The 17,071-nt window shown below is 37.3% G+C and overlaps 1 protein-coding gene across 4 annotated transcripts in view; it reads right to left on the reverse strand.

The window, feature by feature from the left end:
- Positions 1-17,071, reverse strand: part of LOC100931919 (neurotrimin) — a 1,311,995-nt gene that overhangs the window by 566,529 nt on the left and 728,395 nt on the right. For all 4 annotated transcript variants that reach the window (XM_031963695.1, XM_031963696.1, XM_031963697.1 and 1 more), the window contains exon 2: positions 15,524-15,608. In XM_031963695.1, the coding sequence (XP_031819555.1) occupies positions 15,524-15,608 (85 nt within the window). The remainder of the gene's footprint in view (positions 1-15,523; positions 15,609-17,071) is intronic.

The raw sequence follows: 17,071 nt of genomic DNA on the forward strand, positions 1-17,071 counted from the left end.
GCTGGAGGCTGGAGGCTGAGTGGATGTCCATCAGTTGGAGGGTGGCTGAATGGGTTGTGGTGTGTGAAGATTGTGGAGTATTGCTGTTCTGTGGGAAATGACCAGCGGGATGATTTCGGAAGGGCCTGGAGAGACTTGCACGAACTGATGCTAGGTGAGATGAGCAGGACCAGGAGATCATTGTATACTTCAGCGGCAATGCTGGATGGTGGCCAGTCCTGATGGATCGGGCCGTCCTCAGCAACGAGATCAACCGGATCATTTCTGATGGAGCAGTGATGAACTGAACTAGCTGTGCCCAGAGAAAGAACTCTGGGAGATGACTGGGGACCATTGCATTGAATTCCCAGTCCCTATGTTTATGCACACCTGCATCTTTGATTTCCTTCACAAGCTAATTGTACAATGGTTCAGAGTCTGATTCTTTTTGTACAGCAAGGTAATGTTTTGGTCATGTATACTTATTGTGTGTCTAAGTTATATTTTAATATATTTGACATCTACTGGTCATCCTGCCATTTGGGGGAGGGGGGGGGGGGTAGGAGGTGAAGGATTGGAACAAGAGGTTTGGCAGTTGTTGATGCTGTAAAGTTACCCATGTATATATCCTGTAAATTAAAGGCTATTAAATAAAAAAAAAAATGTTATGAAGAACAAGCCTACAAAGTATCCCATCTGTCTCTTTATTGTATGTCAATTAAACTTCTGAATTTACAAATATCTCTAGTACAAAAGGTTATCCTAAATAAGATCTTTCAGTAATTAATGAAAAAAATCATCTAGAAGATATTTTCTACTAATTATGATATTTTCTATTTATTTTGAAGTTTATGTGTTTATTTACTGTTCTTTGGTTCAATATGAAACTTTCTGGCAGGTAGTATTTTTATAAGTGCACATGAAGATATATGCACACATAGATATGGCAAGATAATTTTTTTTAATTTATTTCAAGTTAACTTTTTGAGAATTTCAATGTGAGAATTTCAATTCACCCTCAACTTAGGACATCATCTTTATGATATCCTTGGTCCTCTTTGTAAACAAAAATGAAAAACAACAACAGTCACATCTTAAACAGGTTTTTGGGATAATCTGGACCCTTATATAGAATTGGACTATTTACCTCTAATTTTTAAAAAATAAATTATGAGCATTGAAAGCTGAATGGATCACAGAGATCACCTAGTCGTAATGTCATCATTTTAAGTTGAGATTATTTGTTCATGATCAGATACAGATAATGAGTGATAGAATTAGGAATAATAAGCAAGCTCACCTAAATCTGAAGGCAGTACATTTGCCATTAATACCATACCACTCAAGCATAATTTTTGAGTGCTTGTCGAATTTGCTTTAAAACTAATCTTATTTCCCAACATGCATTTTGTATCCAAGTGATGCCTATGTATTTCTACCTCTTTCTTCCTATATAACTACTCTCTACTTCATGCATTAAATGCATATCTAAACACTTTTAGACCCTAGTCTATCCTGTCTAGAAAATGTTCTTGTTCTTCATTCATGTCTGACTCTATTTGGAGTTTTCTTGTCAAAGGTATTGAAGTGCTTTGCCATTTTCTTTTCCAGCTCATTTTATAGATAAGAAAAGTGAGGCAAATAGGGGAACATAACGTGCCCAGGGTCAGAGAGTTAGTAAGTGTCTAAGTTTAGTAATAAGAGTTTTCTATGACTCCAGGGAGGGCACTCTATGCACTTTGTCTTCTACCTGCACCATCTAGAAACTACATTTCCATGGAGAGGAGAGTAAAAAAAGAAATGATGGAAAGATAATTGATTTTTCTCATTATATTCACAGCCTTTTTTCTGTTTTAATTTTTAATCAAACCCACCACCCATTATTATAGGAGCCATTGTATATTTTTATATCTCTATTAAACTTGAACCAAAATTAGAGTCCTAATCTTGCCTCTGACACATACTGGTATGATTCACTATTGGTAAATCAACTTATCTTTAAGCACTTAATACCTTTCAAACAATATTAGTTACAGAGTAGGTACTGATCTGCATTAGTGGAAGGAGTTCCTTACTTGGAGATCCAGTGATTAAATAAATCATAGCAACAATAAAATTAAATTTAAATGAATTTACAGATATCACCTCATTTGATCCTCCCCTATTAAGTAAGAATTATTATTATTCCTTTCCAGGAAACTGAGGGAGACAGAAGTTAAGTGACTTGCTCAGATTGGTAAAATGTATAAAGCTGGATTTGGATTCAGGTCTTCCTAAATCTAGGCTCAGCACTTTATTCACTATACCATTATGTTGTCTTGGAGAATATATCATCTCATGTTTCAGCCAAGTCCAACCAAAACTATTAAAATTGTAATTCAGAATTCACTGCACTAGAGAAAGAAACTTATAATTACCTATTTCTAATATAGATAAAATGTTAAAACTACAAATGATTATTCTTAGTAGGGCAGAGTTAGTGTCAATCTAAGTTTATATTTTTACTAGCAGCCTGGCATCTACCAAAAAAAAAAATATATATATATATATACAATATATATGTGTGTATAAACATATACATATGTGTATATATATATACAGTATACATTATGTATGTATGTATATATAAGTATATATGTCCACATTAACACACACATATGTGGGATACAGACATAGTAATAGTATTTCTGGGACAAAGAGTAAGCACAGTTTTATAGTCTTTTGAACATAGTTTCAAATTATTTTCCAGAATGTTAACCAATATTTCTTTTTTTTTTCTATCCAAAGTTTATTGGGATTGCCTAGGATCACTGAAGCACTGAGAGGAACCAATTCATTCATGGTTGATCACCACACAATCTTGTTGTTAAGGTATACAATGTATTACTGATTCTGCTTATTTCACTCAGCATCAGTTTATACAAAGCTTTCCAGCCTTCCTAAAATCAGATTATTCATCATTTTTAAAGAACAATAATATTCTGTTACTGTCATATACCCCAACTTATTCAGCCATTCCCAAATTGATGGGCATCTGATCTACTCATCTAATCTACTAATCATCCAATTCTTGATACCCCAAAGAAAAAACAAATTTTTTGCAAACATGGGCACTTTTCCCTCCTTTATGGTTTCTTTGGGATACATTCCCAGTAGTGGTACTGCTGGGTCAAAGGGTGTGCACAGTTTTATAGACCTTTGGGCATAATTCCAAATTGTTCTCCAGAATGTCACCTAATATTTCTTAAGCTATATATATATATATATATATATATATATAGTGTGTGTGTGTGTGTGCATATCCTGTTACCTAGCATTATTACTACTTGGTCTATATTCCAAAGAGATCAATGAAAAAAGGTGTATATGAGTATGTATGTATGTAATACATACAAATACATGTATATAATTTATGTATATGCCATATATTATGAATATTATATTACTTAACTTTCTCTATACATGAGGGAGAGGCTAGAGAGAGGGAATGAATTTGGCACTGAACACTTTAAGAAATGAATATGTAAATAAAAGAAATGTTCTTTGAACGAAAGGATAATAAATATTATAATCACAATTTGTGGGTAGTCTTTGTTAAAGATGAGGTAATAGAAATGGCCACGGAATTGGGTTCTTGTTCAAACATTTAATGCCTATATGACTTTAGGCAAGGCATTCTTTATGCATGATAGTAGATAGTATGGCCTGGTAGAGGGAACTATGGGTTGAGAATGTGAGGAGCTGCAAAGGATATGAGCAGATATTTGTCATATGAAAAAAACCTAAACCATTTCTAGTCATATGAAAAGGCACTTTAAATCACTATTGATCTGAGAAATGCAAATTATGACAACTCTGAGATGCCACTACATACCTCTCAGATTGACTAAAATTACAGGAAAAGATAATGACAAATGTTGGAGAGGATGTGGGAAAACTGGGATACTGATACATTGTTGGTGGAGTTGTGAACAGATTCAGCCATTCTGGAGAGCAATTTGGAACTATGCTCAAAAAGTTATCAAATTGTTCATACCCTTTGACCCAGCAGTGTTTCTACTGGGCTTATATTTCAAAGGGATCTTAAAGGAGGGAAAGGGATCCACATGTACAAAAATGGTTACAGCAATCTTTTTGTAGCAGCAAGAAACTGGAAACTGAGACGATGCCCATCAGGTGGAGAATGGCTGAGTAAATTGTGGCATATGAATGTTAAGGAATATCATTGCTCTGTAAGAAACAATCAGCAGGATGGTTTCAGAGAGGCCTGGGAAGACTTACATGAACTGATGTTAAGTGAAATGAACAGAACCAGGAGATCATTGTATACAGCAACAAGAAGATAATACAATGACCAATTCTGATGGACATGGCTCTCTTCAATGAGATGATTCAGACCAGTTCCAATGATTTTGTGATGAAGACAGCATCTACACCCAGAGTGAGGAGTGTGGGAACTGAGTATGTTTCACAACATAGAAGTTTCACTATTTTTTGTTGTTGTTTGCTTGCATTGTATTTTCTTTCTCATTTTTCCCTATTTAATTTGATTTTTCTTGCACATCAAGATGATTGTATAAATATTTATGCATATATTGGATTTCACATACGTTTCTACCAAGTTAAATATATATTGGATGACTTGCCATCTAAGGGAGGGGGTGAGAGAAGGGGAGGGAAAATGGGAACAAAATGTTTTGCAAAGGTTAATTTTAAAAAAACTACCCATGCATATTTTTTGAAAATAAAAAAAGCTTTTAAAAAAGAGAATTTAAGAGTCTGGCTTTATGCACGAATGTTTGTGGCAGCCCTTTTTGTAGTGGCTAAAAACTGGAAACTGAATGTATGCCCATCAGTTGGAGAATGGCTGAATAAATTGTGGTATATGAATATTATGGAATATTACTGTTCTGTAAGAAATGACCAACAGGATGATTTCAGAAAGGCCTGGAGAGACTTACACGAACTGATGCTGAGTGAAATGAGCAGGACCAGGAGATCATTATATATTTCAACAACAATACTATATGATGACCAGTTCTGATGGACCAGGCCATCCTCAGCAACGAGATCAACCAAATCATTTCTAATGGAGCAGTAATGAACTGAACCAGCTATGCCCAGAAAAAGAACTCTGGGAGATGACTAAAAACCATTACATTGAATTCCCAATCCCTCTATTTATTCCCACCTGCATTTTTGATTTCCTTCACAAGCTAATTGTACAATATTTCAGAGTCTGATTCTTTTTGTACAGCAAAATAACGTTTTGGTCATGTATACTTATTGTGTATCTAATTTATATTTTAATGTATTTAACATCTACTGGTCATCCCATCTAGGGGAGGGGTGGGGGGGGTAAGAGGTGAAAAATTGGAACAAGAGGTTTATATATCCTGTAAATAAAAGGCTATTAAATTAAAAAAAAAAAAGAGTCTGGCTTTAAACTTCAGGGGCAAGTCACTCATCCTCTCCAGACCTAAATGTCCTGTAGAATTAAAGGAATAGGCCTAATGTTTCTTATTTTTCCTAAGAATTAATTTTCCCAAGCATTAATAATAACAGAAAAGTAGTGCCTTCAAAGGACTTTATATCTATTACCTCATTTAAACCTAACAGTCCAATGAAGTTGTATTAAAGATATTAATATTCCCATTTTGTAAATGACAAAACAGATTCAGAGAAGCTGAATGAAATGCTAAAGATGATATTTGAACCCAAGATAAATGCTTAGGACTCTAACTCTAGCATTCTAATCACTATATAATACTGCCTTTGCATTATTATGTCTAATTCTCATATGCAATTAAATACACTGAAAAAAAAAAGTGTTTTTTTTTCTATTCACAGAATTGGAAAGTATAAGGCTATTTTGACTTGAGTGTTTCTGAAGAGTAAGTTTGTCCAAAGATGATTACTCTGAGTGAGGAGCAGTCTTTTCCACTCATCCCCCATATTAGTAGCTTGTTTGAACTCCAGAGCAGATCTGAAGATTATTTTCACACAAACACATCTCCTGTTGCCTTTTCTAGACTGAAAGGGCTTTGTCTGAAGGTTGATTTTAGCTATGTAATTTTCCACAACTCTTTGGGTTTGGCGCTGTTTTCATTAAAAATTCTATTATTTTTTAAATCCATCAACGAGATTGTAAGATTAATTCATATTGCCCATTTTGTGAGAAAAGGAAAGATAAAAAAGTCCCTAAAAAGCTTTCTGAACCAAAATGTTTCACACTGACAAGAAAGCCAAGTTGGACAAATAAGCTTGAGCAATTTAACCACGTCAAAATATGAGAACTGAAAAAAGTGCTGGTGTGGAAAGACTGACTTCTTTATGCAAACACATTCCAGCTAGTCTATTGTGTTTGGACGATGGACTTCAGAGTGGGATGAAAAGTCTTTTCAGACATCATTATAACCTTTTCTAAGACCATCATTCAAATAATAGATCAAAAACTAAGATCTGTGAATCCAATCTGTTCCAATGACTTTCCAAAATAGCTTAAAACACCAACATCCCATTTCTGGAACTGTGGTGCTGTCCTTGGTGCTTCCCTAACCTTCAGCAAGCAAAATGATTGTCTCTCCAAATCAGTTAGCAGTTCTGAGGCTGGCTGTTGGGAAGAAAGATTAAAAGTAGAAACTCTAATATCTTGTTTCTGCTGTCCCACATGCAATGAAAGCCTTGACTCTCTATGCAAATTCCAAAACAAGGAGAGGAAGTACAAAAACAAAAGAAGCAGCTACCTCCTGGCCCGAACAAAATGTACCATAAAAATGCACCATAAATCTTTCTGTAGTACTTCTACCTAGCACCGTATTTCCCAACCCTAAAATTTAAAATCCCCCCTCTCCCTATCATTGTTTTCTTCAGACATATAACCTGTATCAATTGGATGCTCTTTCTCTCCCTCCCTTCCTCCTCCCCTGTCCCTTCCCCACTTTTTCCCTTCCTTTCTCTCTCCCCTCTCTCCTCTTCCCTCCTCTCTGTCTCTCTTCTTCTTCTTTCTGCCCCCCTCTCTCCTTTTTGTTTTTATCTCTGTCTTCTTTTTTTCTTTTCCTTGAAAGGTAAGAGATATTCAGAGTAATGGTATCATCATAGGAGAAAAGAAGAAATATTATTCTCTAAAAAAAAATGTTTCAAGAAACTATAGTACAAAGAACAATGATAGGAGAGCCACTAATAATAATACTATTTACATAGTGACTACTTTGTATCTGGAATTGTGTTAAGCATTTTATAAATATTTATCTCATTTGATCCTCACAACAAGCTTTCAAAATAGGTGCTATTACTGCATCCATTTTAGAATTGAGATAATTGAGGAAACTGAGGCAAATGTTACATGATTTGCCCACGTTCACATTGCTAACAAGTAAATATCTGAGATCACATTTCAACTTAGTTCTTTCTGACTCCAGGTGCAGAGCTCTATCTACTATATTTCCTAACTACCTCTGAACAAAAAAAACCTCAGAGCAAGTTACCCCTTCCTTAAAAGTCTTTATAAGAAATCCAGACAGCATTGTGGTCAAGCAGATGTTTGGAGCCAGCTAGGGGTAGGAAGAATCAGGGCAAATCATGCTGGGTTTTTTGACATAAACCAAAAATCTGCAGTTGTATCAGTTATATCCAGATTAAACTGTCCTCTGCTTTCCCTCCTCGTTCCCCAGTAAACACACTTGTCTGACCCACAGAATCTTGTGTTCAGCTTGTCTTGCATTGAAACAGTATCCTAAATACAAGCAATTTAAAGTGTCCTAAAACTAGAACTGTTTCAGTTGTCCAGGCTCGTTCGAGGGGAGCTGCTGACAGGCCAGTTTATTGGTTATTATCAGTAAACTATTTCACAGAATCCACTGCTGTGAACAAAGCAACTAGCTCCTGAGGCTGCAAAGACCCTTCAAACAAAGCAAGGATAATGTTACATGGATAACACTTTACACCTCCATGGAGACTTACATCCTAGGAGCTCAAATGCTTTGTTAGTATTAATTAATGAAGCTTTGCAAGGTTCCCCCAGGAGGCAAGTATCATTAGACCAGCTTCTAGCAGAACCAGGAGCAGGGAAGGTAATAGGTCAAGGTCATACTTCAAGGTGGACTTTGCTTTTATCTACTCTTCCACCAAAGTGCCCAGGCATTTGTGCACATCGTTTCCTTTTCTCTTTCTTGAGATGGCCACATGATATATTTTAATTTGAGATTTTTCAGCACCTTTCTTCCTAGTATCATTTGAAAACATCCAGAAGAGTATTAATTGTTTCTGAGAAAACCTAAGGCTGTTCTCATTTGGAATACAAGGTTGGAGGGAAAAAATTAATAATGTCCTGGTTTACTTAAATGAGAAATGTTCTCTGATTCTATGCTTCAATGAGTACTCCAGAAACTGTCATTCTTTGTTTCCAGTTCTCATTTAAAATATCAGTGCTTTCCTAGGTCTTCAAGAGAGGAGATTTCTACTCAAAAACTAGTCTAAAAACTAGATTAATTGGAGGCAAGAGATATCAGGATAAGCAAATAAGCAGAATTATATAACAGAAAAAAAGCTCTGTATTTGCAATTAGAAGACCAAGATTCTCATCCCATTTCATAAGATCACAGTTTTCAAAATAAAGGCAATTGGAAAGGTCTAATTCAATGCTCTTATGTTGTAATTAGGAAAACTGGGACAAATGAGGCTAAGTCACTTGCCCAACACCAGATAAATGAGGCAGAGAGTGGATTCAAATTCAGATCTTCTGACTTGCTTGTCATCTTTTATTAAAAAAAAAACTAAAACTTTTTCTACAGAAATTAATTGTTTAGTTAATTTTTTTTACAGAAATGTATGTGATCTCTGCTACTCATTCCTTATATGACATTAGGTAAGTCACTTAACCTCTTTAAATTTCATTTTCCTCCTCCATAAAATTTAGCAGTTGGACTGGATGATTTGAAGGTCCTTTCAACATTAAATCTATTAACCTATGATGTCAATCTTTGTATTCCTCAACATAGTATTACAGTTAAATAAACAGTGACCTGAGAGGAATTTTACTATCTAAATTCTATTATTTTGGAATAAGGGGAAAATGGTCGTTTAGTTAAATGCTTACAGCTTTTGGTGGGATATTTGAAAAGTTGGCCTGTTTATCTGCTATTTTACCTAGCCATTGGACTCTTGCTATCAAACTCCTTCTAACCCATGCTTTTGATTTGGTCCTTGAGAATTGGATCTCTGATATCCATGTACCTGATTGCTTCCATCAACTCATTTTGCAAGTATGCTTCTGCAATTCATTCTTCTTGCCTAATTATTTGCAGTCCACAGAGGGAGCTATGAAGTGGTAGATCCTGAGAAGAGGCAGGGAAGTAAAAAGATTTATCCTGGAACAGCACACTGTTCACTGAATGGCATTGCTATTCTGAACGAGTTAACTTATAAACAACAGATCGATAGTTACTCCAAAAAAGACAACCTCTACCATCTGACTTGAAATTGAAAGGGGTGTGAGAAAACCTGAGTGAGACTTTTGTGGATTTTTTACTCTCTTGGAAATCATTATTCTGGAGCTCTCTAATTTGGTTTAATGCAATAGCATATTACTATTCCCGCATGGGGTCTAAATACAGAGATACAGCACAAGAAGCGGATAGCTCACATATATGTCTCTGTAAAAGATGGACATTTACTTCCACACACCCACAGACTAAGGAGATTGAACGAAGTGAGCCCAGCCCAGTGAAATCTACATGGCTAAAGCCTTCTCACTAGCACCTCCACAAGGTCAATTTGACAGCAAAAATCACAGTGAGCCAGCTACCCAATCACATCAAAATTCAAGGATAAGGATAGACATGGAGCCGGACGAGCAAATTGCTAAATAAGGACTCATAAATTCCCATGTCCTCTTAAACAACTAAATCTTACTTAGAACTAGTTGCTGACATAACTGCTTGTGTCTTGCTCACTTTTACAGGCACAAAGCTCATGGCTTTGTCCACAAGTCAGGCCATTTAATATTAAATGATCATATTGTAGAGAAACAGCAAAGTTCAGGCCCATTGGTACCTACTTGCTAGGTGACAATAAGGAACTAAGTCATTTAATCATTTGGTTCCTCATTCCATCAATAGGAGAAATCAGGAAACAGAGAACCTAACAGAATGTCCAAATGGAAGACAAGCAAGGGAATTAACTTTTTTTTCTTTTCCTTGTATACACAAATAACTATGATTCTATGTGACTAATAGAAAGACACTTATTCTTCTCTGCTTAGGATTTCCTGCTTTGTTCTCTCTGGTTCTCTTAGTTTCATCCTCGACTTGCTTCAAGATCCTTGCTTCAGATCATGTTCAAGCTCCATTTCTATCATGAAGCCTTCCTTAATTTCCCTGGCTGTCAATAATCAATCTTTACTCTGAAAGCATATTGTCTATTCCATGCCACTCAATTAGTATTTTATAAATATTAACATATATATAGATAGACATAGATATATACTTAGCCTTTTATTTACATATCCAATCTTTTAATCCATATGATAAACCCCTAAAAATGTAGGACTATATCTTTTTTGTATCCCCCAGACTTAAGGCACCCACTTTCACAGAGTGGTTACTTAATAAATGTTATTATTGACATTGATGATCATGGAAGAAAGGATCAAAAATATTAAAATGTTAGGTTGAATGACAAGGGAAAAAATATCTTGTTCAATTAGAAATACATGTAACCAATATCATCAAAGGCTAGCTAGGTAACATAGCTGATAGAGTTCTAGGTCTGAAATCAGGAAAACTTATCTTCCTGAAGTTCAAATCTGAATGTATTAGCTTATGTGACCCTGGGCAATCATTTAATCCCCTTTGCCTCAGTTTTGCCATCTGTAAAATAAGCCAGAAAAGAAAATATCATATCAATATAACTGAAATGATTAAACAACAAATATTATCAAAATGATATAAATTCCTCGATGTTAGGATCTTGTTTCATTCTTTATATCTGTATCTCTAGTTCCCAACATATAGTAAACACTTAATAAATGCTGATTGATTTATGAATTCATAGATAATATTCAATTAATGCTGGGAGAGATACAAAAGAAATGTAAGACAAGATGCCATTTTAGAGAATTATAGAATTTGGGGGTCATTTAGTCTATACCTCTTATTCTATAGATTAGGAAGCCAAGGAAAGCTAAGGGTCTTAACATTTGAGTTGGAAAAAAGACATACACATTAAATAAATAATAAATGCTAAGTGGTATGTGATTAAGTACCCAAGTAAGACAGTAAGTGCTACAATAATTCAGAAGTAAGGAGATCAAAGAGCAGTGATAAGAGAAATCCATATGAAAGGCTGGTGCTCACAGGTATCTATATAACTTTTAAATTGTATTTTCCTTCATATTAAATCATGCCAATTTGAGCTTCATATAGAATATTTATAGGACAATGGAAAGAAAGCAAGAACACAAACTTATTGTACTATGAAAAGATGACTGGATTTAGAATCTGAGAAACTGGGTTTGAATCTCAGTTCAACTATTAACTACTTACGCAACTCATTTTCCCACTCTGGATGTTTATTTCTTCATACATATACAAAATGAAAGGGGAAGGGGCTGTGGATGAGATAATCTCTCAGTTCCCTGCTCTAAATGTTAGGAGGCTAAAATTATCTTCCACAGAGAGATAATTTCCAGAAAACTGGGCAGGAGGATCACGACAATATCCCTATCTGTAATGAAACTTTTTTTCAGAAGTTTCTTAATATCAGGATGTGTTTACAATAATAGCATTTCCCCCCAAGAGGCATGAGAGAAATTCTCAAAACATGGAAATGGACACAAATATACAGAAAGCAAAACTAGAACCAAAAGTCCTCTGCTGGATATATGAAAAACTACAGCTAGCAAAGAACAGACGATCAGCTCTGAAATACGTTTGAACTGTCCTACTCCCTTCAAGTTTTGATGATGGAGGAGTGGGGGAGAGACAGATAGACAAACAGACAAAGCCAAAGAAAGACAGAGATACACACACACACACACACACACACACACACACTCCACACACTCACTCACCTATATATGAGTATGTATATACATCCTGTGAGAGAGGGAGATAGGAGAGGAGAGATGAAGGGAGGGGAAGAGAGGGAGAAGAGAGGGGAGGGGAAGAAAGAGGAGGGGAAGAGAGGGAAGGGGAGGGGAGATAGTTGTATAATATAATAATAGATTAGAGCACAGGACAGTAAGACTGGGTGGCTTCAATCATCCTTTTTCATTTTTAAACTTAAGACTACAATTACTGTTGTTAACTAAAACAAAAATATCACTTAAATGGATCTTAAGAAAGACACAAAAGTCAAACATTTCTATCCTAAATGATATGATGACCAAAGCAGCCCTCATGCATCTGAGTTTACGTAGTTTTGAAGAATGAGAACAAAATGAAGACCTGATAAGAGTTAGGAGGCTTAGGGCTGCCTTACTGTTCCTTATATTAGCTTCCTTGCCATATCTAAAAATCTGAAGCATTGGAAATTAGGTTTCAGACTATTTCTCAGCTTCTCCAGAATTCACTGTCCCACCTGTAGAATAGTTCCATGCAGCCTGAACTCATGACTTACATGCTTCAGGAAGATATATATAGATTCAAGAGTAGAGGAACAGAAGACTGGGTCAATGACAATTCAGGCACAGAAGGTGTGCTTTCAACATGTCTATTGCACTAAATATGATTCTAGTTAACACTGTTTTTACCTTTTAGCACATCCATAAGTGTCATAAGAGAGATGACTTCCAAACACATAGAGGTTCCTGGCTAATGAGGGATGGAGACAGAGTAAAACAAGAAAAGGTACAATTTAACTTGTAATGTATTTTGTTTTATGAAGTCTTAAGTGGTAGAAGAGATGGTGTATATATATATATATATATATATATATACACATACACAATGTATATATATATGTATATATACATATAAACATATATGTATGTATCTAAATACACACACACACAATCCAAACACATGGAAAGGCATTTTCATTACTCAATATCTCTTAGAGATTGAAAAGAAAGCAAGTTCTAACCCAGGTACAACCCCCATACTCAATCATTGCTGAATTCACTTCTTTTAGGGAGATAGTTGGAATGAAGCCAAAACTAAAGAATGCTATATTAGGATCAAGAACACTCCGAGGAGCACCAAATTCCATCACGGTCTATAATAAGTTATTTTTTACATGCCATTGGCCTTGGGAAATTTCAAACCTTCCCCAAATGTATCTCTATATGGTTGCTCTGCCTCTCTCTCTCTCTCTCTCTCTCTCTCTCTCTCTCTCTCTCTCTCTCTCTCTCTCTGTGTGTGTGTGTGTGTGTGTCAAGTGTCTCTCTCTCTCTGTCTCTCTCTCTCTCTCTCTCTCTGTCTCTATCTGTGTGTGTGTGTGTGTGTGTGTCTTTCTGTCTGTCTGTCTTTCTCTCTGTGTGTCTCTCTTCTTTCTTTGTGCTTCTTGGGTTTTTCTCCATGTGAAAATTCCCCTTTTATGAAGTAGTATTGCAATGGTTGATAAAAGTAGCAAATGGGTTAAACATATCATTTCTCTTAAAAATTGTATTTTGTGTTTAAGGTTTATGAATTTATTGTATTATGAGAATTCTGCTGAAGTTCACTTGCCTACACAAGCAGAATGAATCTATATGGTAGGACAACTTCTGGTGTGGGAAGAACCAGATGTTTAATATCTACATGACAGCTCTAAAATGTAAACCTTAAAGAGGGAAATCAATTAATGACTAAAGGAACCATTAGATCATTAAAAATTTGTTGGGAACATAAGAGTTGACCCCCTTATAACAATGCATTATGGGATTTTTTATTCTTTTGGACAGTTTCTTTAAATCACAATACTTCCCTCAGGTCTATCGGCCTGGTCTTTATGATAGTGAGCAGAACAATTGTTCTACTGAGTCTAGCAGTCCTTTTGATATTGGAGTTTTCCATATAGTGTACTATCTATAGATTGACCTTGGTCAGTCAGTGGTCCTACCTGAGCAGAAGGAAAAAGGCATTTCTCAGTTGAGAGAGAGAGTGTGAGAGAGACACACACATAGAGAGACAGAGAGAGATTGGGTATTTTTATGGTCAGTTTCACTAATCTTCTTGGAAAAGTAATAGAAGGGAGAGAAATAAAAAGGAGTCTAAAGGGAGCCCATGACATTGTTGTTGACTTCTAAATCATCTGTTTTGGTGTCTAGTACCACAGAGTAAAGTAGCTTGACTTTTCCTCACAACAAGGAGTGCTACATTACACTATTTTGGGTTAGAAATGTGTGTAGAAATTTGAAATTAGAAAGCCATTGGTTCCATAACCATAGTACTCATGAAGAAAAGCTCATCATGTTGCCCTGTCAAAAACAACAACAACAATAATAACAACAAACCCTATCAGTTAATCTTGATTTCCTCCTACTAGTGTGTCCTTTAACTTTGAAGTCAATCCCACTCCCATATCTGGTTGAAATCTCATTTTTGAATCTTCATAATCAATAATAACAATAAAGATATTATAATAATGATGATCATTACATAAATCAGAATAATAATAAATTACAATGGAGTTTTTGGCACTTTGAGGTTTTATTTTGATGGTTAATGAAAGGAAGAGAAAATGTTTGACCAGTATATATGATATTTTGTATAAACAATACTGATGCCTCACCATGATTCCAGCATCAATAAACCACTTCCAGTTGGGAGGAGAGATTCCCTCTCTTCCCAGCAAATAACAGCATCAAGGCATCAAACTCACTAAGAAGCAGCAGAAGGGCCTGGGGCCCAACAGTGTTCCTGCCAGGGAGGTCAGAATTCCAGTTTGGCAACTCAGCATGGCATGAGGAGAGTCAGAACATCCAGACCAAAGCAAACCTCTTCACTGGGTGGGCCTCATTAACTTCAGAGAAGAGATTTTTCATTCTCAGGGTCATCCAAGCAGCCACAACCACTGCCATCAGACTCCCCAGCACTTCAATTTTAATGGCAGGACTGAAACACAATTTATCCACTTCTTTTTTCTAATAGCTGATCCCTGGCTACAGATGTTCCTCACCGCCAACCCGCCAAGGAAGCCTGAATCCACAGAAACTGCAGATTCCCAACACATTTAAGATAGCTACTTTCAGTACTATAAACCCAGGAAAGGATGCTTATAGTACACCTTTCTTTTCCACAACGGTTTCTTCGCAGCTTCCCGTAATTTGCTCTACCCCAGGTACACAGAATAAGTGACATTTCTTGCCAGAATTGCATGGCATCTCTTGACGTAGGTACTCAGTTACACACACGCACACACACACACACACACACACACATACTCACACACGCACACACACATGCTCACAGACACACACCTGCAATTCCATTCACTATCTTCTCTCTCTCTCTCTCTCTCTCTCTCTCTCTCTCTCTCTCTCTCTCTCTCTCATTGTCTCTCTCTCTGTCTCTCAGAAGACCCACTTTCCCCCACCACAAAGAAGCGAAGAGCTGCTCCCTACCTGAGAGTGGCGCTCTCCCCTTGCCTGACCGTCACGTTGTCCATAGCTTTGGGAAAGGTGGCATCTCCGCTGCGCACTGGCACTCCTGTGGGCAGAAGGAACACAACCTAGAGAACAGGACCACGAGGAACCTCCAGGGCAGCAGCAAGTACCCACCGACCCCCATCCTCGACAGCCACAACTTCCCTGAACTGGAGCAGCGGCACCGCAGGCGCCCCCCAGCCAGTCACAGGAAGCGGGGTGGGGGGAGAGGAAGGGGACGGAGCGAACCAGGAGCACTGTGTGTGTTTGGGGCGGGGAGGGGAGCTCCTCAAGTCTAATAATCCTCCCCAAAATCCAGCCTCAGCTTTCCAGCATCAGAGAACCAAATTCCCGGACGACAACATCTGAAGAGGGCTCCCTTGGTGTTCCTCCAGCAAGGGAGGAGCCGGCAGGAAAAAAAAGAAAGGAGGAAGGCAGGTGCAAAGGTGTGGACACGTTTTCAGGAGAGGATTCTTCCAATTAACAGTTCAGACATGGCACTTTGGTAAGAACTAAGCACTTTGGTACCGGGGACGTAGAAAACGGTTTCATTCAGCCACCCACGAGCAGATCTGTAATTCCTCAAATGGAATAGGGACAAAAAGAACAATCCCGACACTTTCTATCAAGTTTCGAAGAAAAGGTCACCACCAGGAGAGGTAACAATAGAAGAGATACAAAGTACAGATATATTATATATGTATATATATATATATATATATATATATATATATATATAGTCGTAGTTAATGCTGCAGGGGGAACGGGAGACGGAGGGCAATATACTATTCACGCAGCTTCGGCACGGCACGTCCAAACCCCAGGAATTCTGCAGCAGCTCCTTCCGTTCAACTTCCTTGAATCCAAAATGCACACACTCCAGTCGCCCCGTTACATCCAACCTCTCAAAGAGAGACGCGGTACCAGCCGAGATGGTAGAAAGAAGCGAACGCCGGGGGCACGCGAAGCCGCGGTACCCCCTCTATCTCCCTCCCTGGGTTTAGGCAGGGCAAAATGCAGAGGATGCAACCGGCCGACGGGAGAGTCTCGCCGGAGCCACACCAAACTCAGCTGCTTCCCCCAGTTTCAGCAGCTCCTTTCTCCCAGGAACATCTCCGACTCGCACACGCACCGACTTCCAGGGTTGTCATGACAGCAACTCCATCACTGACCAACACTTTCCCTCCGATACAGACACACTGAACAGCTGAGACTTAGCACATTAATCTCCAGGAAGGACGGTGAGCAGCAGAGAGCTCCCACTTTAACCCCTGCGGTGCCTGCACCCGGCATAGCAGTAAAGGCTAACACTATATAGCAGAGATTAACCCTTGAAGAGCTATGGCCCCTAAATAGGAAAGTTACAATCCAAATGCAAATTATTCTTCAGAAATATCTTCAGATTTTTGGTAATAACCAAGAATATTTTAATCGATATTCTGTACCCCTGAACAAGAAAACCATGAAGAATGCACATGTTCCTCTTCAATTGTTCACATTATATACATTAGATATTCTAAAAAGCTT

Source organism: Sarcophilus harrisii, chromosome 3 (assembly GCF_902635505.1).
Source record: "Sarcophilus harrisii chromosome 3, mSarHar1.11, whole genome shotgun sequence".
In the NCBI taxonomy this organism is placed as follows: domain Eukaryota; kingdom Metazoa; phylum Chordata; class Mammalia; order Dasyuromorphia; family Dasyuridae; genus Sarcophilus; species Sarcophilus harrisii.